The sequence below is a fragment of the Leptodactylus fuscus genome, chromosome 2, assembly GCF_031893055.1.
Source record: "Leptodactylus fuscus isolate aLepFus1 chromosome 2, aLepFus1.hap2, whole genome shotgun sequence".
Classification (NCBI taxonomy): domain Eukaryota; kingdom Metazoa; phylum Chordata; class Amphibia; order Anura; family Leptodactylidae; genus Leptodactylus; species Leptodactylus fuscus.
Genome location: NC_134266.1, coordinates 104,291,918 through 104,317,820, shown reverse-complemented (window position 1 = coordinate 104,317,820; position 25,903 = coordinate 104,291,918). Strand labels below are relative to the sequence as shown.

General features: G+C 41.3%; 1 protein-coding gene across 4 annotated transcripts in view; it reads right to left on the bottom strand.

Annotated features, from left to right (window-relative positions):
- The window catches only part of ANKS1A (ankyrin repeat and sterile alpha motif domain containing 1A), a 232,048-nt gene that overhangs the window by 37,212 nt on the left and 168,933 nt on the right, over nucleotides 1-25,903 (bottom strand). For all 4 annotated transcript variants that reach the window (XM_075264255.1, XM_075264256.1, XM_075264258.1 and 1 more), the window contains 3 exons: nucleotides 20,288-20,386; nucleotides 5,562-5,702; nucleotides 4,831-4,938 (listed from right to left, as the gene is read on the bottom strand). In XM_075264255.1, coding sequence (XP_075120356.1) covers nucleotides 4,831-4,938; nucleotides 5,562-5,702; nucleotides 20,288-20,386 — 348 coding nt within the window. The remainder of the gene's footprint in view (nucleotides 1-4,830; nucleotides 4,939-5,561; nucleotides 5,703-20,287; nucleotides 20,387-25,903) is intronic.

The following is a 25,903-nucleotide window of genomic DNA, read 5'->3' as shown; positions in this document are numbered from 1 at the left end:
TTGGATTTAAATAAATAAATAAATAAATAAAATCATCAATTCTGGCATTGCAGAGAAAGCTAATTCTTAGTGTTTTTTTTGGGTTTTTTACGTGTTATGGTGGGTTCACACCAGCGCCCGATCTCCGTTTTCAGGTTTCTTCTTTTTTTTTCTTTTTTTTTTATATGTAGATTGTGAGCCCCACATAGAGCTCACAATGTACATTTTTCCCTATCAGTATGTCTTTTTTGGAATATGGGATGGGAATCCATGCAAACACGGGGAGAACATACAAACTCCTTGCAGATGGTTTTCTGCCCTTGGCGGGATTTGAACACCAGGACTCCAGCGCTGCAAGGCTGCAGTGCTAACCACTGTGCCACCGTGTGGCCCCTCGTTTTCAGGTTTCTGTCTTCTGCTGACAGAAGAAGGAAACCTGTCAGACCGTATCCGGGTTGAGCGCCTGTGAGCGTTTTATGCTCTCTGCAGCGAAAGTTTTTTTTTTAACCAGACACAAAGTCCTTCATGTCCGACCTTGTGTCCAGTTAAAAAAAAAACACGGTTTTGCCACGGAGAGCACAAAATTCTCACAGGCGCTCACAGCCAGACAATTTCCAAATCCATTCAAATGAATGGGTTTGGAAAATGACTGCAGGTTTCCGTCTCCTGTCCAGTTTCAGGCAGGAAACGGAAACCTGCAAAAGGGAGACCGGGACACAGATGTGAATGAGCCCTTAATAATTTTGAACAACAAAAATCCATTAGAGGACAGATCAATTGTTTTTTTGCATTACTAATCTCAATGAGGCATAACATTTTTACTTTTTGTTAACTTGGTTAAAGGCTTAATTTTTTTGTGGGATGACCTGTTCTTTTTATTGGTATGGTTTTGGAGTATATATGTCGTTTTAAAAACTTTTTATATCATAATTTGATAGGCAAGATGGCACAAAATCATTACTTCCAGTGTTTTATTTTTCGGTTTTTGTTTTCTCAACATTACATTATGTACCGTCTTTAATAATTTTATATAATTAATTTTATATATGTTTCAAGCATTTTTTTGGGCTTTAGGGATTTTTTTTTTTTTGCTTTTTTTTTTTTTTTTGGTTCTACTCTTTATGACATGTTTTTTATGTCCCACTAGGGAAATTGAACCATTGATCTTTTGATCGCTGGTTCAGCAGTATATACTGCACGTATACAGGAAGTCATTTACTCATCACCAGGAAGGATCAACTAAGTATATGGGTTTTGGCTGTCCGAGGTCACTTTAAACCCTGGGCTGCCAAAAATGCATATCAGCATGCCCCAATCTTGCTGTGGGGAGTATTAAGGTGATGAACCCCCTAGATGCCATGATCATGTTTGATCACACTGATACACATCAAAAGGTAAATTCATTTTACACTCCAATTTCTCTGATACCACTACCGAAACCCCAGTCCAGATGAACCTTTGCAACAGGTACTCTAATATTACATCTGGACACCCCTTCCACAGGCAAGGTCTTTCCAGGAATAATATCCTCAGAGTCTATACTTTCTGGCCAAATCAGAGAACAACTTGCACCAGAATCTGTTAATCCTGAGTAATTGTACCCCTTGCCCTCAGAGTCTGCATGTGGTGCTGCAAGTTATGCTTTTAACCAGAGACTAGCTGCAATACTTGTTGGGTAGATGTGATCAACTCTCCTCTCTCTGGGTAAGCAGATCTTACATGGCCATGTAAGATTTTACATGCAGGATTTTTCTGTCCATTTGAAAAATCGGCCATGGTTGTAAACGGACACTTAAGGACACACGGACACAACATAATATCACATTTAAATTAATGGAAATTGTAAACTGACATTAGTTCGCTAGTGTCCATTTCTAAAATCTTGTGTGGACATTAGCTACGGACACTAGCTGTTGGACACCTACGGTAGTGTGAACCCAGCCTTATTTTAGTCTATTGGAAAGAGATAACAGATGGTCTGTCTGAGGTTGTGGGTGCACTCATTCCTTTATCTCCATTCCATTTGGTATATTAGATGAGGAGGCCTTTCATCATTACCTAAGAGTTTTTCTTTGTGAATCACTATAATTGGCCAGGAAAGGTATAACCTTGTGCTTGGTGGATGCTTGGAAATTAGTGGATTCAGTCCTGCCCTATAACCAGATAGTTTAAAAAGAGAGGAGATCACCCTGCCAAATTCCTCAATGCCTGAGGACAATGGTGTCATTCACTCTTAACTCTACATAGTGCATGCTCTTATAGGTCCATTTTATAGTCACGTACTGAAGCTAAGGGTGAGGAATCTGTGATCTCTGTTGGCGCAAGGTGTAGGAGATGGATTAAGGTATTGTTTTTACAAATGCTGCCTCCCAAGTGTTGTTTATTTGCACTGGCTGTCTATAAAATGGAGAATAACTTTTAAAGTTTGCTTGTTGACCTTCAAATCAATAAGGTCAATATAATTTTCAAAAGATATGTATAAGCTGTTGGAGTGCAATCATGAACAGATATAACAGAATTTTCAGAGTGAAAGTCAGTTTAACCGAAATCACTGTACCACTGATATATGTAAAGTTTGTTGAAGTGTTAGTGACCATTAGTTATTACTAAACAGCTGTTCACATGAGTTGCCCAAATCCACCACAGTTGCTGCTCCTAAAAGAGACAATGTTCTAATGGGGTATTCCCATGTACATAGTTATTTTTAAATTTGCAGATAATTAAAAGTTAAACATTTTTGCAAAAATAATTAAAAATTCTGCAAAGTTTTAAAGATTTCCTCTAACTTTCTTAGTGGTGACAGTCTGTTATCTTGATCGGTTGCCATGGATACGACCACTAATACAGAAACTTTCTAAGGTCATAAAATCAGCCATGATTTCCTTATAGTGGCTGGGATATCTTCTGATACATGTAGTGTCCCTGTATGATAACCCAGGTACAATAAGAAACTCATGGCTGGGTTCCTGACAAGTCCTAGACATACAAAGTTTCTGCATTAGTCGTCGTATCCATGGCAACCGATCAAGACAACAGATGTCACCACTAAGATAGTTAGAGAAAATCTTTAAAATGTTGCAGAATTTTTAATTACTTATAGTTCCAAAAATGTTTAACTTTTAATTATCTACAAATATAGATATGGTTATGTACATGGGAATATCCTTTAAGTTCTTAAACTATATAACTATAGCCTTATTAATACCTGATTATTTCCATTCTCGATTTCCAAGATGGGAATACTGGTTAAATGGTTAACAGATTACACAAATGTAGTTTTATTTTTTAAAGCTAATTAGTTTAGTTGCAGATTATGTGAGAAGTTTCTATATATTAAATACTGAATTATGGGTAAAAAATATGCAAATCTATTCTCCGGGATGTAATTAGGAGAACAGTGCACTCTGTATGCCGCCTTCTAGAGGGCAGCATCCTTAACATCATGCATGACTCAGTTAAAAAGCCTACTGAAAAAGCCTATACTGAATTATGATAATCTAGACATGGAATATGAGTAATGTTTAACCCCTTAAGGACCAGGCCATTTTTTGGTTTCGCATTTTCGTTTTTCCCTCCTCACATTTCAAGAGCCATAACTTTTTCATTTTTCAGTTCACAGAGTCACATGATGGCTTATTGTTTGCGGGACAAATTGTACTTTGTAATGGCATCATTCAATATGCTGTGCAATGTACTAGGAAGCTGGAAAAAAATTCAGAATGAGGTGCAATTGGAGAAAAAATGCATTTGTGCCATTTTCTTATGGGTTTAATTTTTACAGCATTCACTGTTTGGTACAAATGACATGTTACCTGTGTTCTACGTGTCAGTACGAACGCGGTGATACCAAATTTATATAGTATTTGAAATGTTTTGATACTTTTAAAAAAATGATAAACTTTGCAAAATAGAAAAAAAATTTTGTGTCATCATGTTCTAACACCTGTAACTTTTTCATATTTCCATGTATGGAGCTGGTTGTGGTGTCTTTTTATGCGGGACAAGATGACGTTTCTATTGATACCATTTGGGGAAAGATCTGATGGTTTGATCACTTTTTATTCAATTTTTTATGGGAGGCAAAGTGTTGAAAAAAACGCTTTTTGGCTGTTTTTATTTTTTTTGCCGCTACGCCGTTCGCAGTACGGGATAAATGTTTTAATATTCTAATAGTTCGGGCATTTTGGAGCGCGGGGATACCTAATATGTGTATGTTTAATGTTCTTTAATTACTTTTATCGCTAATCTAGGGAAAGGGGGGTGATTTGAACTTTTATATTTTTTTTATTTTTTTAATACTTTTAAAAACTTTTTTTTTTCTTCTGTTACTTTTATGATCAGACCCCTTAGGTACCTTGAAACCTAGGGGGTCTGATCGCTCATACTATTCACTGCAATACTACAGTATTGCAGTGAATAGGAAAATCGCAGCACTTCTATTAGACGATGCCTCTGGCATCGTCTAATAGATCTCATGCAGAGACAAGCCTGGAAGCCTTCAATAGGCTTCCGGCTGTCATAGCAACCGATCACCGCCCTCATGTGACGTTCAGGAGGGCGGCGATCGGCGAAACATGGCGGCGCCCATGCCGCCGGCGCCGTTTACACACTGCGGTCACGTTTGACCGCAGTGTGTAAAGGGTTAACAGCAGCGATCGGCTCGGGCACCGACCGCTGCTGTTATTGGCAGGTCCTGGCTGTATTATACAGCCGGCATCTGCCGTGTATGGAGCGAGCTTAGCGTGTGAGCTCGCTCCATACATCCCCATGCGACCCATGACGTACAGTTACGTCAAGGGTCGCTAAGGGGTTAATAACCTAATTTATACTGAACTAAAACATGTTGCTTACCTTTAACTGAGAGAATCTAGGAGGCTTTTGTGGAGGATCTTCATATGGCCGCTCTGCTAGCGATGCCAATATTCTTTTACGATGGCCCAACAAATTTACTTTTAACACCTATTAAAGAGAAAAACCATTAAAAGCTAAGGCCCCACACTTTATAAATGCTGCAGAAAAAAAGCGCTTTTTTTTTTTTTACAATACCAGTAAAGTGAATAAGACTGCCTAATCCCATCCACACATTGTAGGGGGGGGGGGGGGGAGCTGTGAAAAAGCTGAGTTTTCAAAATTGCACACTTTTTAAAAAATTCAGCATGTCAATTTTATCTTCGGAAACTCTAATGTTTTCCCTACAGATTTAATATGGGAAGAAAAAACACTGAGAAAAAGACTGTAGAAAAAATGTGATGCATTTCCAGTGTTCTGCAACATGGGGCAGAAAAATAAATCTTAATTATGAAAGGTTCATGCATGCAGGGCACTTTTTGCAAAAAGTATTAGGTCGTCTTTTTTCAGTCTTCACTAGTCCCTACAGTTAATAATTATTTTTATTTATCTATTGTTTTTTTTCTTCCTCCGTTATTAAGGGTGATATACTGATCCCATCATCGTTTTTTTAATTATTAAACCTCTGTTGCATACCAAAGGAAAAAAAAAAAGCATATGAAACTAACCTAACAAAATATGGAACATAATTATGATTAGTCTTTCACCATAAAAATAATAAAGGGATAACTCACATTTACGATCTCAAGTTCCCACAAGTTGCGAAGAGTTTCCATAGAAGTATAACCACTGCTAAGAAAGCTGGAAGCATACTGCTGAAGAGACAGTGTATGTAGCCATGAGGCAACAGACATGTCCCATGAAAGTGGGAATCGCTAGAAAGAAAAACAATTAAGATGCAAAAATATCAATGATACAAAAATTTATTGTCACTTTCTACATCTCATATTTCACAGTTGTTCTTGAGGCATCACACAAACAAATATGTTGATGCTAAAGATACAAAACTTTGTAGGATACTTAAAAAGGTTTCTTTACAGCTTAGAGCTGGGGTATCAAACACTTGTCCCCAAGGCCATCATCTGCGGTCTTTTCCTGCCAATCCAGGTGGATCGTCAGAATTGGTAAAGAAAAGAACCTCCAATCTGGTACTAAATCGTTCCAGCTCAATAGGCCTCATTAAGCCTAAAATGTTGCTGTCAGCTTGACAGTAGTTAGCACTTACATCTCCACTCCTACCAGTTACCCCCATAGCAGCGAAAGAGAGCATTCATAGGAGCAGTTAGGTACCAGTAGGGGCCGTTAAAAGTTTTATAAAGATTGACATAAGGTTTAATGAAGTGAACCAGCCACACAAAATATATGAATAAAAATTAACTTTTATTGAGTGCTCCTAAAAAGGTGTAGCAACATATATACATACAAAATATATAAACAAACAGAAAACAAAATCATATAGGGGTAGACAATGCTACAAATACCAACTTGTCAGCCATGGAATGTACACTGGATGGAAACACTAATATCATAGTACAAAGGGCTCAACCATAGCTAAAACTGAAAGTGTCCAATAATAAAGTGTTGTAAATGAAAACAAATAATCAGTGTAATAACCCACAGATAGCTATGAGACTGCCCACATAAGATGATCCAAGATTAGCCTCCATACATACATACCAACAGTAAAGGGACCCGACGCGCGTTTCACCTGTACTTGACAGGTTTCGTCAGGGGACCTGACGAAAGTACAGGTTAGGAGCACTCAATAAAAGTTAATTTTTATTCATATATTTTGTGTGGCTGGTTCACTTTGTTGCTATGGTCATTTACCCACACATAATTTGTTATATTTGCCTCTATTGTTTACTATAAGGTTTAATGACTAAAATGTGTTGGGGCTACCAGTGAGGGACATTAAACAATATGGGGCCACTGCTGGGGGTCATTAAACTGTAAAAGACAACAAAATGTAAAAGATATAAAGAAATGTAAAGATAAAAAAGGATAGATCATTATCTAGTGATAAATTACATTGATGGTTATAAATGATCTAGCATTAGATTTTGCATTATAGCTCTACGAAAAGTTCAACTTTATGGAATATGTCAAGATGCTGATGCAGTGCAGGAGGAATCTTCTCCAGATTTGGGGGTGCAAGCCGAGGGAAATTCCTCTGTATGAACATACCTTAAAGTTGCAGCGCCATCTATAATATTTTCCAGAGAAATAACTGGTTGAAAACAGTTGGGATTAGGATATTTCTATGATGTACCGCTGCATATAAATATCCTAAGCCTGACTGTGTTTTCAACTAGCGATCTATCTGGGAATAATATAGATAACTTCGAAGTGGCAAAAATTGTGAAATTAAAACATGTTGGATGTGTTTTTTTGTATCATCTGTTGATCCGGGAACTATAGACCGTTATCTACATGTAGTGCGGTTTAGGTATATCGTTAGTTTAATATACTACCTGTGAATGTACTAACAGGTTTTTAAATTAGACCGCTTTATATATGAGGACGGTTTTTACTACCGATGTACCCTAACCACTACACAGAGGTTCATATAGAAACAGTTGTGCTTTTTAACATTAGGAATGGCCCAGTATGAATAAAAACGTTTTATATTTGGTTTTTTTCTGTCCCCCTATTAGTCAGTCTGATAGTATCCTATTAATAATATTATAAATGTGAAATGTTTGTGAGTTTGTGACTTTGGATGTTCGGATGTTTGGCGGTCAATAACGCAAAACCCGCTCCACCGATTTGGCTGAAATTTTCCTCAAACATAGTTAATACACACGATTGCGCAATAGGCTACTTTTCAACACAATAACCCACATACGTTTTCCACACGAACCCCACAAAAAACAAACTCACATCACCATCTCTGCAATCTCACACACTTTGGACCATAGCAAGCCCCTTAATTTCACATTACCCTCTACAGCCTAGCCCCTAACCCCACACACTCACATTAACCTATACTTTCCCACTTTCATCCTCACCTTCACCATCCTGCAGGAGGCTACCTCTATCACTCTCCGGACCAGCCATCTTTGCCGACCCCCCACCGCTGGGAGGATCCGCGGCACCGCCCACCACACTACTCCACTAGCTTCACAGGAGCATGCGCACTTTGCACACATGAACAACGTGTTATTAGCACGCCACCATTTTGCGCCTCCACCTTAGGCCGCAGCACACGAAATCCTGCCTCCAGCCCGCAACGGTACCCGACGCCGCTATCAGCCCGACACTGGTAAGTTCACGTACCACTCTAACACTGCTAGGACCTCTGCCCTCTCTACTCCGCTGTGCCAACACCTTACATAATTACCTCCATAATAACCTTACCCCTCTCCCTCAGTGCCCTATCCTTCCACTTCTCCTCCGCAAACACACCTCACAGTCACTTGCACCTCACTTCACCCCCCTTGCTACGGTCCATGCCACTGATGTTCCTATGGCAACCGGCCGCCATAGCCGACAATTCTTTGCACACCACCGCTCACACTGCCTCTGCTCTTGCCCGCCATACCCCCTTGTACTACGGTGCATGCCGGCACTTTCTGTATAGATAGGATCCTTGTGATGGGACAACCCCTTTAAAATAAAAATAAAAAAATACTGTGAAACACACTACATTACCTATCCCCGCCTCCGAAATCCCCCACTCTACTAACTGAACTAAACATTACGCCTACATACACTCACACTGTTAGGCAATGCATTGCAATACATTACTATTGCAATGCATTGCATTATTCAGCGCACCCCCTGCTCTCCTTCACACCCATTAAACGCCCATGTATTGCTGAAAATACAAGTCTACAAATACAGGTGTAAGGGTCCATTCACACGGCGTAACATGGCGCTCATTTGGTGCTTATTTTTACGCCGAGCACCGCGTTACGGGAGCGTTTGCGCCGTGCTATTTACGGTGCGGGTTTACGGTCGCGTGTACGCGGCGTTAACCCGATCGTAAAATTTCACCCGCGACTCGATTTACACACTTCTACAATCACTGCAGACGAAGTCGCGGGTAGCAGCTAGTCATCTATAAAGAACCATTTGTCTATGATGAAATCTTATCCGTTGGATACCTGGAAGAAACACTGATTATAATTCACACAAATGCGGTTTTTTTGCTTATCGTTTTGGTTTGGACTGTTTTCAGTGTTTTAAAGGTCATTTGTAACTATTAGGTTCATTTTAACGGAAGGGTTTACGTGGTTGTGATTTTAGGAATACATGTAATAAAACTTACCTTCTTCTTTGAATACATCCCTGATATTTACACTTACATGCAGCCACGTAGTATGTGATTATTATGGCGGCCGCATGTATTCCAATCCCGGACATTCATCCAATCAGAGCATGGGAGCGTGGTCCTGCCGTATCGCCTACAGCCGCATGATCTCGGGATTGGTTGCTGGTAGGGGCGTGTAACATATATATATAGAGGCCGTTTCAGAGCGCTCACTGGCTTCAACATAAGTATCGGCATCCATCATTAGGTCGCCGAGAAATGCGGTTTTGACCGCAATCATTGGACTTTGGGGTCTTTACACATCTCACCCTTGTTTAACTCCTGATGAACCCGATGGAGTGGATCTCACCGGGGGAAACGCGTAGAGAGGCTGATATATTGATAGGCTTAGCATAGACTGAATAGCACTGGGCTTAGAACATCATTAGTCAGTGCAGCTAATTAGTGCTATGCTAATGCTGAGTAGTGAGAGATCAATACATAAATACATCAATTAGCTGTGCATAGACTGAACAAAACTAGGCTTGAATAGCATTAGCCAGTGGAACCTATCAGTGCTATGCAAAATGCTGAATTGTGTGATTGTGAGTAGGGATGAATAGCAATTTTGTATCTCTATTTGACTCCTAGCCTTGTATAATATATGACGTTTGAGTGAATGATTGTAAGCAAATTCTAATGGTTGCAATTGGTGCATTAGGTAATAGACTACAGTGAGATTCACATTTGTTACCTGCTATCCAGGGCAGATTATATCATTGACAGGAGAGCAGGTGACTCACAATATGGTCAATTTAGCCAGGGTAATAGGGTTATATATGTAACATGAAATCGCTGAGAAGATGAAGCTAGGATATTAATTCATCTATACAGGATCTGCCCTATATCTCGTTCTAAGGCCACTGATTCTAAGTTTACAACTAGAATCAGATGTGAGAGTATTGATCTCCGTTTTTCCTATGCACAAACACTCCAACTACGTTGATATATATTACTTTTACCAGAGTGTTTTTTCATCTTACCCTACCTAGTAAAATTAACCACGAGTGGGTGTTTTCCAATTGACTTCTTAACCCCCAATGATGTGTAGAATATCTTAAGCACTGCATACTGGGGTTAATCGAATTTAGGAGTTGATACTGCATCACCATATACATGTAATTTTAAATATTTCTAATAAAAGTTGAGTTTTAATTTCACAATTTTTGCCACTTGGAAGTTATGGTTTAAATCTACCCACCCGTGTAATTGTTAAAGGGATTCTACCACTAAAACACATTTTTTTCTAGTTAACACGTCGGAATAGCCTTTAAAAAGGCTATTCGTCTCCTACCTTTGGAAGTGCTCTCCGCCGCGCCGTTCGTTCAAAATACCGGTTTGTACCGGTATGCTAATTAGTTCTCTCGCAGCGATGGGGGTGTCCCCATTGCAGCTCGAAAACCGACCGCAGCGCCGCCTCTATGGTCTTTGGTATCCTCCCCTTCCTTCTTCAGCGTCCTGTCGGACGCCTGCGCAGTACGCTCTGTTCGGCGAAGATTGCCGAACGTACTGCGCATGCGCGAAATTGCGGTGCCCGCACTATGGCTGGGACCGCAATTTCGCGCATGCGCAGTACGTTCGGCAATCTTCGCCGAACAGAGCGTACTGCGCAGGCGTCCGACAGGACGCTGAAGAAGGAAGGGGAGGATACCAAAGACCATAGAGGCGGCGCTGCGGTCGGTTTTCGAGCTGCAATGGGGACGCCCCCATCGCTGCTCCTGCGATGGGGACGCCCCCATCGCTGCGAGAGAACTAATTAGCATACCGGTACAAACCGGTATTTTGAACGAACGGCGCGGCGGAGAGCACTTCCAAAGGTAGGAGACGAATAGCCTTTTTAAAGGCTATTCCGACGTGTTAACTAGAAAAAAAATGTGTTTTAGTGGTAGAATCCCTTTAATAATATAGATAACACTGCAATCTTTTTGCCATATGACACAAGATAACTGTTTAAAGTGACACACACTGTGATTTTCACAAATTTGAGATGGACAAATAAAATCTAAACTGTAACATTAAAGGGGTTGCCCCATTAAAAGCATCCTATCTATACTGCTAGTTTATGTGGATTTAAGACTATTCCTAAATACATTGCTTTATCAAAACTGCTTTGTTTGGCGCTATCTTAATTTATTCACTTAACTGTTGACACTGCGTTTCTATGGCCACTGGGATTATCTGCTCATTTCATTTCCCAAGTGAAGTAGCTGTCTGCTCTCAGGGGGGAGGGAGGGGCTGACAAGCAACAGAGCTCCTCAGATAGGGGAGGGGGGAGGTGAGAGCTCCGGGAATACTGTGCTATCTATCTTCAACTTTTCCACTTATCAGCCGGTTTAATTGAATTTGGCTGATAAGCGCTGAGATAGGGAGTCCGGTACCTCTATATGTAATGCAAGCTGAAATCTAGCTCTGCTACATCAGTTTCCACATCAGCTTTATACTTTGGAAATGCATTTACAACCAATCCCTCATTACTGACTGCAAACATAGTTGATAGCAGAGCAAGTGAATCCCCACCCACCAATCTGCCGAGAAATCCAGGAAGTGAAGAGAGTACGGAGCCCTGCAGGCTGCAGAACAAGAGTTATGGGAATACCCCTTTAAGAAAATTACATTAACCCAGCATACCTTTATATTTTCTAAAAGTAGACATCAGCAACATTGTGCAAATAACACTTTGTACTGTATACGAACAGGCACCTTCATGCAACTTTGATTTAAAGGGTATGTTTTATTTTAAAAAAACCCTGCAAACAAGTGTATATTAATTGCTAAAAGTGGAAACCAAACAAAAGGTTCTTTGCACAACTCCTAAAAATAAGACTACAACATGTGCAATGTTCATTCATATCACTAAGGCCTTCAACTACATGCACACATCTTCAAAAAAATCACCAGAACTGGAAGGAACAAAAATCTGCTTTGCCATGTTAAAGCACGGGTGTCAAACACAAGGCCCATGGGGCAGTTCCGGCCCGCCGCTTTGTGTTATCCAGGCCGGCACTTGTTTTTGAGCCGAAATGATGGCTGCAGCTCAGAAACAGGTAACTAAGCAGCAGCCACTGAGCTTTTGCACTCATTGGCTGCTGCCAGAGGCGTATATAGTGGTGGTGGGGGGGATGGCCCCGGGCCCAGTGAGAAGGTGGGGGCCCAATAACGGTAGATCATAAGATTTAGGGCTAGTTCACACGTGAACTGCCCGCGCGGGTTTTGACACAGAGAGAGACGCGGCGAGCCGCGTCTCTCTCTTGTCAAAACCCGCCCGCCGCGACCATCGCTGTCGCGGCTTAACCCTCTGCTGTTGGCTCAAATGAATGAGCCGACATAGGAGGGAGCTGCGGGGGGCGGAAGCCGCGCGACTGAGACAGCGCGGCTTCCGCCTGAAGACAGGACATGTCCTTTCTTTTCTCCGCTAGCAGCAGCTCGCCGCTAGCGGAGAACAGAAGCCCGGCGGTCTCCATAGACCACCATTATAAGGGGAGGTTTTGGACGCGAATTCCGCTGTCAAAAACCTCCCCTTATACTCACGTGTGAACTAGCCCTTACATTTACACCAGCTGCTCAGCATTACACATCCTAGACTGGTTCCTCACTCGGCTACTTATGGCTTAGAAAAAGGGATTTTGGTGTACTCACCTGTAAAATCCTTTTCTCGTTGTTTCACTGGGGGACACAGTAACCATGGGTATAGACCTGGTCATTAGGAGGCGGACACTAGGAAAGAAAAAACAGTTGGCTCCGCCTACACAGGCTATACCCTCCTACTGACTGTGCACTCAGTCAGTTTTGTATCACAGCAGTAGGAGAGAGTCCAAAAACAAGAACATGGAACCAACCACCAAGCACAAACCTAAATTTGTGAAGAAATAAAACCCCGTACATCAAATAACAACTGTGTCCCCCAGTGAAACAACGAGAAAAGGATTTTACAGGTGAGTACACCAAAATCCCTTTTTCTCTTTTACTTTACTTTTTTTGGTAGAGTTGGAAGGGACCTCAAGGGCCATCGGGTCCAACCCCCTGCGAGTGCAGGTTTTCCTAAATCATCCCAGCTATATGTTTATCCAGATTCTGCTTGAAGATTTCCATTGATGGAGCGCCCACCACCTCCCGTGGCAGCCTATTCCACTCTCTCACTACCCTCACTGTCAGAAAGTCTTTCCTAATGTCTAATCTGTATCTCTTTCCCTTTAGTTTTATCCCATTGCTTCTTGTACTTCCTTGTGCTAATGAGAATAGGGTAGATCCCCCTGCACTGTGACTACCTTTAAGATATTTGTAGTCTGCTATTAAATCTCCCCTCAGCCTTCTCTTCTGCAAACTAAACAATCCCAGTTCTTTTAGCCGCTCCTCATAGGACATGGTTTGCAGACCTTCCACCATTTTGGTTGCTCTTCTCTGGACTTGCTCCAATATATCGATGTCTTTCTTGAATTGAGGCGCCCAGAACTGTACACAGTATTCCAGGTGTGGTCTGACCAGGGAAGAGTACAGCGGAATAATGACCTCTCTTGATCTAGATTCAATGCTTGTCTTAATACATCCCAGAATTTTATTAGCCTTTTTTGCAGCAGCACCGCACTGTTGGCTCATGTTGAATTTGTGATCTACTATTATGCCCAAGTCCTTTTCCCCTATGCTATCACTTAGTTCTTATTCCTCCCATACTATATATGTTTTTTACATTTCTGTTACCCAGATGTAGAACTTTGCATTTGTCCCTGTTAAATACCATTTTGTTCGCCTCAGCCAATTGTTCCAGTGTGTCTAAGTCCTTTTGAATACACTCTCTCTCCTCTCTAGTGTTGGCTATTCCTCCTATCTTCGTATCATCTGCAAATTTTATGAGTTCCCCAATAATTCCATCGTCCAGATCATTTATAAAGATATTAAAAAGTACTGGGCCCAGAACAGAGCCCTGCGGCACCCCGCTTTTGACTTTCTTCCAGTTCGATGTGTAGCCATTTAGTATTACTCGTTGTGCCCGATCATTAAGCCAGTTGTGAATCCACCTAACTGATTTTTTGTCAAAGCCATACTTAATCATTTTTTCAATAAGAAGGTTATGTTATACTTTATCAAATGCCTTACTGAAGTCAAGATATACTATGTCCACGGCATTCCCTTGGTCCAACCATTCAGTGATTTTGTTGTAGAAGGAAATCAGGTTAGTCTGACAAGATTTATTGGTCATAAAGCCGTGCTGGCTCTGGTTAATTAATGCCACCTAGAAGAAAAGATGGTGGAGGCTGAAGACTACCCTGTCCTGTGAAGAACCAAGAAGGGAAACTGGTGCAGCAAGCTGCCAGCTCAGAGCCCTACAAAAGAAGTGATAGCAACAAGAAGAGAAGTGGAGCTTTTCTTTAGAGGCTCAAAGAAAGAGCCTGAAGTACCACAAGAATGAGGTAAAAATATTAAGGATCCACTGGAAAACCGGAAGGAGGGATAGACTGCACCATACCCTGGAAATTTTTCTTTCTTTTTTTAAAAAAAATCAGGGCCTACCGGAAGAGAAAGGAAGCGCAGATAACTGACCCCTTCAGGTAGAAGCCAAGACCCTGATCCAACCCAGCCGAAGAACATCAGGATCCTGGGCAAAAAAAGGACAAAGGCGATAATCTACAGTTCCGCGCCAGCGGACATAAGACTACCAAGTGCAACGGAAAATCCTTGCTGACTCAAACTCCCTGGCCTGGATTAAAAAAGAAAAAAAAAACAGGCCCAGAAAATAATACAGCCTCAACCGCCACATCGTTAAACGTAGCTAACGTAAGGGGAGGTGGAAGGTCCTTAGGAGAGCAAATCCTCCTGCAGAGGAGCAGGCCAGGGCGTCTGTCAACAGAACCATAAGGTCTGTGTACTAGCCAGACAGGGCCAGTATGGAGCCACCTGGATGGCAGGCATCTGCTCGACCAAGAGTCCCTTGAAAACCTGAGGATGAAGAAAAAGGAAAGAACAAATACCGAACTGAATAACCCCCACCAGGGAATCACAAGAGCGTTGAACACAAACGCCTGAGGATTCCTGCATCTGGCCATACATAGAAGAACTTGAGGTTAAAACAGGAGGCCAAAAAAACCCAGCCTGGCTCTTGATCATGCCCTGGATAGTCAAAAAGGAAACGAGCCGGCAACCCCAGAAAAAGGTGTTGGTGGTGGTGGGGGAGGGTTGGTGTCCAGGGTGCATAGTGTGAAAGAAGGCCCTCAGTTCCAACAGATAAACTGGAGGGAGGATTCATCCCTGACCACCGTTCCAGAGCATTCTGGACTAGTAACCCTGCATCCCCTGAAAGGCTGGCATCGGAAATGACAGCCGCCTGTGGATGTAAGACAAGGCATTCCAAGGATAAAATCAAGAGAGGAGCGCCATACATCAAGTTCAGTCCAGCTGAACCGTTGAAGAAGATCCATAGAGATCTGCAACTGGAAAGACTGTCCGTCCTGGAGAGGAGCCTTGACTAGAGGAACTTCCAGGTACGGGAAAAAAACCAGACACACCTTTGGGGCGGACATGAGAGGGGCTAGCGCAATGCACAAAGGAATTCACCCAGTTCCATAAAGACAACTACGAATAGCAGAGACTGCATGCGAAAGATTAGAACTTTGAACAAACCTGTTGAGAGACTTCAGGTCCAGAATGGAACAGAGAGAACCATCCCTTCCTTGAAACAGTAAGTAGGCTGAACAGAACCCTGGAACATAGGGAAGCAGACATGGGTCCAATCACCCCCTGCCGCTGAAGCCTCCCGAACCCAGGCAAGTCTTTTCTTTTAAATCTTATTTTATTGAAATTTTTATATTTTACAACTCTTATAAACAATACAAGATAAGTTGAAAAATCCAAACAGATTAGTTACAGAAAATTACGTACAAAACCATGTAAGGTCAAACAGGAATAAGACCTTTTTTAATTATTTTCTTGTAAACTTAAGAGAACAATAAAGACAATATACAATCTAGTCGTGTCCGTGTCTGCTTCATTACGTTAAGTACAAAATATCTGGCAGTAAAGCCAAATTGTGCATAAGAATGAGTATAAAAAGAACATAGAAAAGAGGGGGGGGGGGGGGAGAGAAAGGAAAAAAAAATAAGGCAAAGGATTTAGGAAGTTAGATGGGGGTATGGCAAGGAAACATAAGCATATCCAATAGATAATTACAGTTAAAGGGATTTCCACCAGGGTGACCAGATTTTGAGATATTTGTCATGGGATCTCTCTTTCCAGCTGATCAGCTCTTCAAATCTGGCGATTTGATGCATTTTTTCCAGCCATAGAGCCACAGGTGGGGTTAGCCAATAGAGTGGTATCAATTGTTTAGCTCCTTCCACTAGATGAGTCAAAAGATTCTCTTTCAATTTACTACCTGGAGATAATGGCTTGGACAGTAGAACAAATTCTGGTGTCAGCACATATTTCGACTTCAAAATACGATTGATCTGGGTCTGGATAGCTTTCCAATAATCCTGTATGAGGTCACATGTCCACCAGATATGTAGCATGGATCCTGTTTGTTTTTTACATCTCCAGCATAAGTTAGTGTCAGAAAGCTTCCTATGGTAAAGCCATTCTGGTGTTTTATACCAACGAGAAAGAACTTTAAAGTGGAGTTCTTGCTGCCTTACACATGTAGAAAAACCATTGGAGTTTCTAAGTATCAATGCTGTATCTTCCTCTGTTAATTCAATATTTAACTCTTTCTCCCAAGAGGAGATATAAAGGGGTTTGGAAGAGGAGCTAGAGTTGTAGAGAATGGACTTACACTTCGAGATAGAGCGCTTTGTGGGATCAGCAGAGTTTAATATAGTTTCAAATGGTATTAGCACCCTCTTAGAAGGAGCGTTCATCATGAGTTTCTGAATAATCATTTGGAAATGCGCATAATGTAGAAAATTCAAATGTTTTGGTGTCAGTAAAGATTGTAGCTTATGGAAAGAAAGTGGTTTTCCGTTAAATCTCGAAGCGTAAGTCCCTCCAACAGATTCCAAAAATCCATAGGGTGTGAGCTATATGGCAAAACTACATAAGGTGAACCCAGGCAAGTCAAATCTCCCAAAAGGCGAGCCGATGGTACCCCATTTGAGGATCTCCGGGCAGAGGAAGAACTAACTGCATATTGGGGCTAGTCAGATCAGACCAAAAAGGCTAGAGCAGGTACGCCAGGCAGGTCTGGGCTAGAAAAAAAAGGGGTTCTTGGAGCGCGAATACAGGAGATTGCCTCCAGCAGATGAAGACCTGATGCCCTGAACTCCTGAGAGGAAGCAGGAAACTTCACCTCCAGTCTCTGCTTCAAGCTCTTTACAAAGGAACAGCTATGTTCACCAAACAAGGGGGTAGAGCAACCACAATCCTCAAGGAAACAGGGTCAATATTCCAGAGCAGAATAGTGTGACGCATAGCTCCAACATCAGCAGCAACTTTGGCAATAACAGCGAGCCACTAAAAAGGAAGCATCACATAGGCATTTAGAAGCGTATAGAAACTGCTCCACCAGAAAATGATAGTCCTGCAGAGCTGACACATCAGCCAGATGCCCTCAGCTGATCACCGCAGGTGATACAATCAACCCAGGATACAGCAACAGGAGAAACGCTGGTAATCCTGCAAAGCTGACTCAGCCACCAAACCAGCCATCAGCTGATTACCGCAGGTGATACAATTAACCCAGGATGCAGCCACAATGTCCAGCCTTCTAACAGGAAAATCACTGAGAGGGGCAAAGTTACCTAGAGGCCAAAAAGGCAGCCCTAGAAATCTGGCAATGGCCGACTCGGTCCACCCAGAAAAAGAACCAGCACATCTGAACTCCTGGAACAACTAGGGTACGGGCTGGACTAATCACTATTTCTGCCAAATATAGTTAAAAATTCCCCATGGTTAAGAAAAACTAGGATGTACGGCAGCTATGCGGGAGGAGATACCCTTCTGAGCAACAGCCTTCGAGACCTCTGTCAGTTGAATAGTATCACAACTGTACGGGCAAACTACTGCGTAGCATTTCTACCATGTGTCTCAATGAAACTCCTGCTCGGAGTTAGGGGGGGGGGGGGGGTGTCTGTACTAGAGTGCTTGCGCCTGCAGGGGGTAAGACTAGTGTAGAATATACACTGACAACCCCCTGCCCCTGAAAAAGAGAAGAAAACGAATAAAAACGATGCAAGACGGAAAGACCTGACTCAAGTCGTGACTGCCTCCTACGACACTAGGAAAAAGAAACTGACTGAGTGCACTGTCAGTGGGAGGGTATAGCCTGTGTAGGTGGAGCCAACTGTTTTTTCTTTCCTAGTGTCCGCCTCCTAATGACCAGGTCTATACCCATGGTTACTGTGTCCCCCAGTGAAATATTACGAGAAAGACATATTAACCGAGTAAGGAACCAGCCCAAGATGTGTAGCTCTGAGCAGCGCACACCACCGGCTTTCACAGCGCTTACCTACTCTGCACAGCTTCACTTGTTACTGACTGACTGAGGTACCTGCAGCTAATTAGAGCAGAACGTCGGCACGTAACGCACAGCATGACAAAACTCCTTTCCCTGGTCCCTGCCTTTGATCTATGTCCTAGCGATACTGCAGAAAGTTGCAACAGGTCATTCTGTAGCTGTGTCCTCCACATCAGGGTCCTTCTAGGCCAAGCTGCAGTTTCAAAAGTGGTCAGTACTAAGTTTAATAGGCTGTATATGTCTGATCTTGTCCCTATACAGCACACCGTTAAAGGAGTTGTTTACTTCTGAAGATATTTGATCATCAGGTCCTCATTATCATTTTTAAAACTATGCATACTTTTTAGAAGGCCCACTATTGATGAAAATGCACCACATGGAATTCTGATTCCAATGCTGTTTGACATAAGTTTTTTTTTTTTTTTTTTTAAATGTTAGCCATCTACTAGAGTTTCTCAGTTTTTTTTTTTTTTTTTTAATTTTGTTAAGCACAAGTTCTAAATACATTAAATAAAGAAACCCCACTTTAGCCATGCCCAAAAGGACAGGATAACATTTTTTAAGGCACAAATGCTCCATAATTAAAGAGGACCTTTCACCACTTGGGGCATATGCGGTTTTATATACCGCTAGAAGGCCGACATCCCCAGTACTCGTCTATGGACGAGTACTATCAGGAGGGGAGGGAGGCGTTCCTCAACGCTCTCACAGTACAGCGCTATAGACGCTACTGTGAGGAAGGGTGTTCCTGACTGACTGTCAGAAACGCCCTTATGACAGTGAAGAGCTATGGTACTGGCACTGATAGCTCTTCACTCGGGGGGCACAGAACATGAAAGCCAATAATGCGCTGAATTCAGCGCACTGTCAGCTTTCTAGTGGTACATAAAACCGCATGTGCCCCAAGGTCCTCTTTAACCCCTTCCCGATATGCGCCGTAATAGTACGGCGCATGTCGGGTCTGTAACCATGACGACCGCCCGGGAGCCAGGTGGCCGCCATAGCCGGCGGGTGTCTACTGCTTTAAGCCCCGGACCGATCGGAGGCATTAACCCTTCCGGCGCCATGGTCAAAGGCGCCGGAGGCGCCATTTTCCCGGCAGCGCATGGGCGACGCCATTCAAATCACCCCCCTTTCCTTAGAACACATATAAAAGTAGTTAAATACTGTGAAACACATACATGTTTGGTATCCCCGTGTCAGGGGATTTTTTTTAAGGGGTTAAAATGTAAATAAAACCATATAAATTTGGTATCCCTGGAACCGTACCGAAACACAGAATACAGGGGACATGTCATTTTGGCTGCACAGTGAACGCCGCAACACCAAAGCCCGAAAGTAATTTGCAGAAATGCATTTTTTCTTCAAATCCACCCCATTCTGAATTTTTTTTCCTGCTTCCCAGTACATTATATAGAATAATTAATGGTGGCATCATGAAGAAAAATTTGTCCCGCAAAAATTAAGACCTCATATGGCTCTGGGAGCGGAGAAAAAAAGTTATGGGGTTTAGAAGGAGGAGAGTCAAAAACAAAAAAGGAAAATCAAAAAATGCCATCGGCGGGAAAGGGTTAAAGAACAGCACATAAAGACAAGGAAACAGGAACAAATTAAGACAAAATAGCACATGTAGCTTAATAAATATGTCCCATTAATGTTAAATTGGCCTAGAATTGGTGCATACAAATAATACTCCTTTTACTCACCTTTGGTAAGGAATGAGCTGCTTGAAGAATTCGACGCCGATGTTTTAGGTCCAAAATACCAATATCCATCAGGTCCTGATCTTCCAATATATTACCTGTCTGCAAGAAAAAAGACAAAAGGTAGAAGGTTCCCAAGATATAATTCTCAAATGATCAATTATGAATGTGACCAAAAAAATGTCTAAAACAAGTCGCTTACTGTCGTTACTGGCACCTCGGGAACAAGTGGTGAGCTACATTTATTACTCTCCAACTTCCTCTGGGGTCGACGTCACAGCAGACTTCGAAATGAATGCAGCTCATCATTTGCCCCAGAGGCCCTAGTAACTGAAATAAAGATCTCCATCAGTACTGATGGAAATGCCAATTAGCTTTCAAAATAAAGGGTGGTACCTATAGCCATGTGCAGGTTTCCATTCTGGGAAGGGGAATCCTGCATACAGTGGATCAAGGATATTTTGTTACATGTGGGGGTACTCTGGGGACTATTATATTTCACATTTGGGTACTATGGGAGCCATTATGTTCTGCATGGGAGCACTGTGGGAGCCATTACATACCGTAGCTGTTTTAAAGTAATCTATAAAAGATTGCTACTTTGAGGTTCCTTAGTTGGGACTTTGATTCACTAGGGGTACTTTGCTTGAAATGGTCTTATAATACTGTGTGTGGGGGGGGGGGGGGGCAAAGTTTTATTGTACATGTTGTTGCAAGATAGGTAACACCAAATATGTATTGCTTTTTATTATGTTTTAAATAATTAATAGAGATGAGCGAGTACTGTTCGGATCAGCCGATCCAAACAGCACGCTCCATAGAAATGAATGGATGCACCTGGTACTTCTGCTTTGATGGCGGCCGGCTGCTTAACCCCCCGTGTGCCGGCTACATCCACTCATTTCTATGCGAGCGTGCTGTTCGGATCGGCTGCTCCGAACAGTACTCGATAATCTCTAATAATTAATTTTATATAAGAATGGCCAAATTTTTGGGGCTATTACTTAAAAAAACAACAACAAAAAAACAACAACAAAAAAAACAATACTTTTGAAAACCACGGGTGTTCATCATTGGCGGCAGATCACTATTTGAGAATAATGTACTAATGAGAGAAAATAATCTTGCAACAGTTGTCTGTAGATAGGTGTCTATTCCTTTGGAGGAGTTATTCTGGCATTTGTTTATTGCCAGAATATGCTACTTTGTTTAAGGAAAACCAGGCATTGATCTACAGGGAACTTCCAACAGATGGCATTAAAGCAAGTTCCTCTTTGTCACCAAGGAGGACTTATTTTAATATTATGTACTCAGAATTTATAGCAGAGCATACATGTTACATGGAAGCACTTCCAGCAAACCGCCATACTAGTACGGCGGCTGCATGGTGCGCACACAGAACCTGTGTTTACGGCTGACAATACCCTGCATCTACACAGGCTGACAGCTTTCTCTACACTGCAATACACGAGTAACACGTGTATTGCAGCGTATATCTAGTGAAGCAGTGATCAGCAGATCACTGCTTCAATCCCCCATGGGGACAGGAAAAAAAAAGTGAAAAAAAAGTAAAAATAAAAAAAGCTTAAATAAGTTTAAAATAAATTAGAAATAAATAAAGCCCCAAAAATCCCTTTTTCCCCATATTAAATGTTTTATTATGTAAAATAAAGAAAAATAGAAAAAAAAAAAAAAAACACTACATATTTGGTATCACCGCATCCGTAATAACCTGATCAAATTAAAACATTATTTAACCCGAACGGCGAACGGCATAAAAAAAAAACATAGAAAACCGCACAAAATAATGATTATTCACCACCTTTCCCTTACAAAATGTTCAATAAAAAGCAATCAAATGGTCAGATGAAAACCAAAATGGTACCAATAAAAGGCAGAGGTCATCCCGCAAAAAATAAGCCCTCAACCAGCTCTGTCTACGAAAAATAAAAATGTTATGCCTTTCAGAAGATGGCGATGCAAAAATAATTGATTTTTTTTCCTAAATTGAATTTTATTCTGCACAAATAGCAACGCATTAACCCCTTAAGGACGCAGGGTACTTTGGGCCTTAAGGCTCAGACCCTGTTTTTCAAATATGATGTCTTTCACTTTATGTGAGGATAGCTTCATAATGCATTTACCTATCCAGGTGATTCCAAGATTGTTTTTTCATGACACATTGTACTTTATGTTGGTGGTAAATTTTGGTCATTATACTTTGCGTTTGTTTGTTAAAAAAAGGACAATATACTGAAAATTACATAAAATTATCAATTTTGAAAGTTTCTGTTATTCTCGTGAAAACACAGACAGTCCTATCACACAAAATTCTTCCTAATTAACATTTTCCATATGTCTACTTTATATCGGCATTGTTTCTTCAATGTCCTTTTACTTTCCTAGGAAGTTAGAAGGCTTATAACTTTAGTAGTTGTCAAATTGTCAGATTTTCAAGAAAATTGTAAGATTTTGTATTCTAGGGATCCATTTAGTTGTGAAGTGACTTTGAGGGGCCTATATAATAGAAAACACCCAAAAATGACCCCATTTTTGAAACGGTAGTCTTCAAACTATTCAAAATTGAATATAGGAACTTTATTAACCATTTAGGTGTTCCACAGGAATTCATGCAAAATGAAGGTGAAATTTCCAAATGTCACTTTTTTATGCACATTTTCCATTTCAAACCACATTTTTCCGTAACAAAGAAGGGGTTAACAGGAAAACATACCATAATATTTATTTCTCTGATTCTGCAGTTTGTAGAAATATTTCACATGTGGCCCTTCTGTGCAACGTGACTCAATACGTGTCCTCAAAATCAAAGAGCACCTTTAGGGATTTCGGGCAGCAATTTCATTAGGATGGTTTTTAGACACCATGTTGCATTTACAGAGCCCTAGAAGTACCACAATAGTGGGAAACCTCCAAAAGTGACCCCATTTTGGAAACTGCACCCCTCAAAGAATTTATCAGGGGGTGTAGTGAGTGTTAGTATCCCAGACGTGAACGCACAGCGGATGGTGAAGAGGTAATATGTAAGCGGTGCGGAGGACATTGGGAGCACCAAATTCCCTACTATGTCAAAATAGCTCCTATGATTGGGGGGGGGGGGTCGCCTTGGGGGTCTCTTCTATTGTTTTGTCTCTTGTAAGCTGCAAAACTGGTCTGTACCCTGATATACGGTTGCACCGCTTATATATTCCCCTCCTGACGCATTTGGCGATTTTGGAGTTTTTTTGTCTTCACATTATTCAAGCTATATTTTTTTAGTTTTGTGTTGATGTGGCCATATGAGTGCTTGTATTTTTCCGAGATATGATGCTTTTTGTAATGACACCATTTTTGGGTGCCTATAGCTTATTGGCTATTTTTTATTAACTCTTTTTTGCTGGATAAAAAAAGAAAAAAAAAAAATCAATTCTGGCATTGCATTTTACTTTTTAAATGTATTTCCGCACGCCGTACAGCATAAGTAACATGTGAACTTTATACTGCAGGTCAGTATGGTTACGGCGATACCTCATTTATAGGTTTTTTTATGCATTAGTAATTTTGCTGAACAAAAACTCATTTGGGGACATAAATCAATGTTTTTTTCATTGCCATCTTCTGAGATGCGTAAAATTTTTATTTTTCGATTGACAGAGTTGGTTGAGGGCTTATTTTTTGCGGGACAACCTGTGCTTTTCATTGGTACTATTTTGGTGTACATACGACTTTTTGATCACTTTTTATAGCATATTTTTTAAGATGAGATGGCAAAAAATCATTATTTCCGGCGTTTTTTTGCCTTCACGTTCACCATATAGGTGAAATAAAGTTTTAGTTTTATGGTACAGGTTGTTACGGATGCGGCGATACCAAATATGCATTGTTTTTATTATTTTTTAGGTGTTTTTTTTATTTAACTCATTTGATATAGAAAAAGTGAATTTTGGGGCTTTATTTATTTATTTCACACACTTTATTAATTTTTTTTTTACACTTTTTCACATTTTTTATTTGTCCTATTAGTGTACTTGAACCAGCAATACTCTGATTGCTGGTCCAGTACAATAGCCTGCAATACAGATGTATTGCAGACTATAGAGGAAGTGTGTCTACGGAGACGCATAGACAGACTTCCAGCAACACAAACAGGATCACCAGGTAAGAGGGGTCCTAGCAGCCCGGGGTCACCCGGGGTGATGAGCAAAAAAAATTCTCTCGATGTCACGGACAAGTGTCCGCGGCATCGGGAGGGTTCATACCGCCGATCGGAGCGGAGCTCCGACCGGCAGTTCACATGGGCAGCTCGTCCTGGCCCTCGGCTGTGTAATGGCGCGGGCACAGCTTCTGTGCCCGCGCCATTACTGGTCAGTAATAGTACTGACCTGAGCGCGAACGTGCTACTTGCCAGGACGTACTATTACTGACCAGAGCGTTAAGGGGTTAAAAAATCATATAAATGAGGTATCGCCGTAACCGTACCGACCCGCAGAATAAAGGTAACATGTTACTTATGCTGTATGCTGCACGGGAGAAAAAAAAATGCTAAAAAGGAATGCCAGAATTGAGGTTTCCTTTTACACCCCACCCAGAAAGAGTTAATAAAATGTAGTCAATAAGTTACAGGCACCCCAAAATGGTGGCATTGAAAAGTACATCTAAACGCTAGCTTATTTTGTAGAGTAAAATTACACTTGGAAATTTTGCTATCCCATTGACTTCAATGATATTTTATTACACGTGTAAAATATGCTTGTAAAAATACGCCTGTAAAAATACGCCAGTAAAATGTCATTGAAGTCAATGGGATAGCAAAATTTACAAGTGTAATTTTACTCTACAAAATAAGCTAGCGTTTACTCAGTGTGAATGCACCCTAATACCGCAAACACCAAGCCCTCATATGGCCACATTGCCAGAAAATAAAAATCTAGCTTGTACAATGTGAAGACAAAAACCCCAAAAGTCGCCAAATCATTAGGATATAAGTGGCTGTGACTACCGGTAGAAGGAAATGTGTAAGCTGTGCGAGCGTTTTCAGGGGACACCCCAGCTTATGAGAGATAATACACCAGCGCTGATCCCCCAGAATGCCCCTCTTCCCCGTCCATGTCATAGGAGCTAGTGGGAAAATAGAATGGGATTTGGTGTGCCCAATTTACTCTGCACAGCTTACATATTCACTTCTGGGTTACTAATGCTCACTACATCACTTGATAAATTCTTTGAGGGGTGCGGTTTTCAAAACGGGGTCACTTTCTAGAGGTTTCCACTGTTTTGACTCCTCAAGGGCTTTGTAAATGCGACATGGTTCCTGAAACGGATCACAGCCAGATCTGCCCTCTAAAAGCTCCTTGGCACGCCTTCCCTTCTGCGTCTCGCGGTGCGTCCATATATTAGTTTACACCCACAAGTGGGGTACTATGGTAGTCGGGAGAACTTGCATAACAAATTGTGCGATGCGGTTTCTCCTTTAACCCCTTGTGAATGTGCAAATTCTAGGGCTAAACGAAAATATTAGTAAAATAAAATCAAATTTGAAAATTCCGCCTCCATTTTGTATTAATTCCTATTAAGCACTTATAGGGTTAAAATACTAGGTATATGCTGTTTTGGTTTATTTAA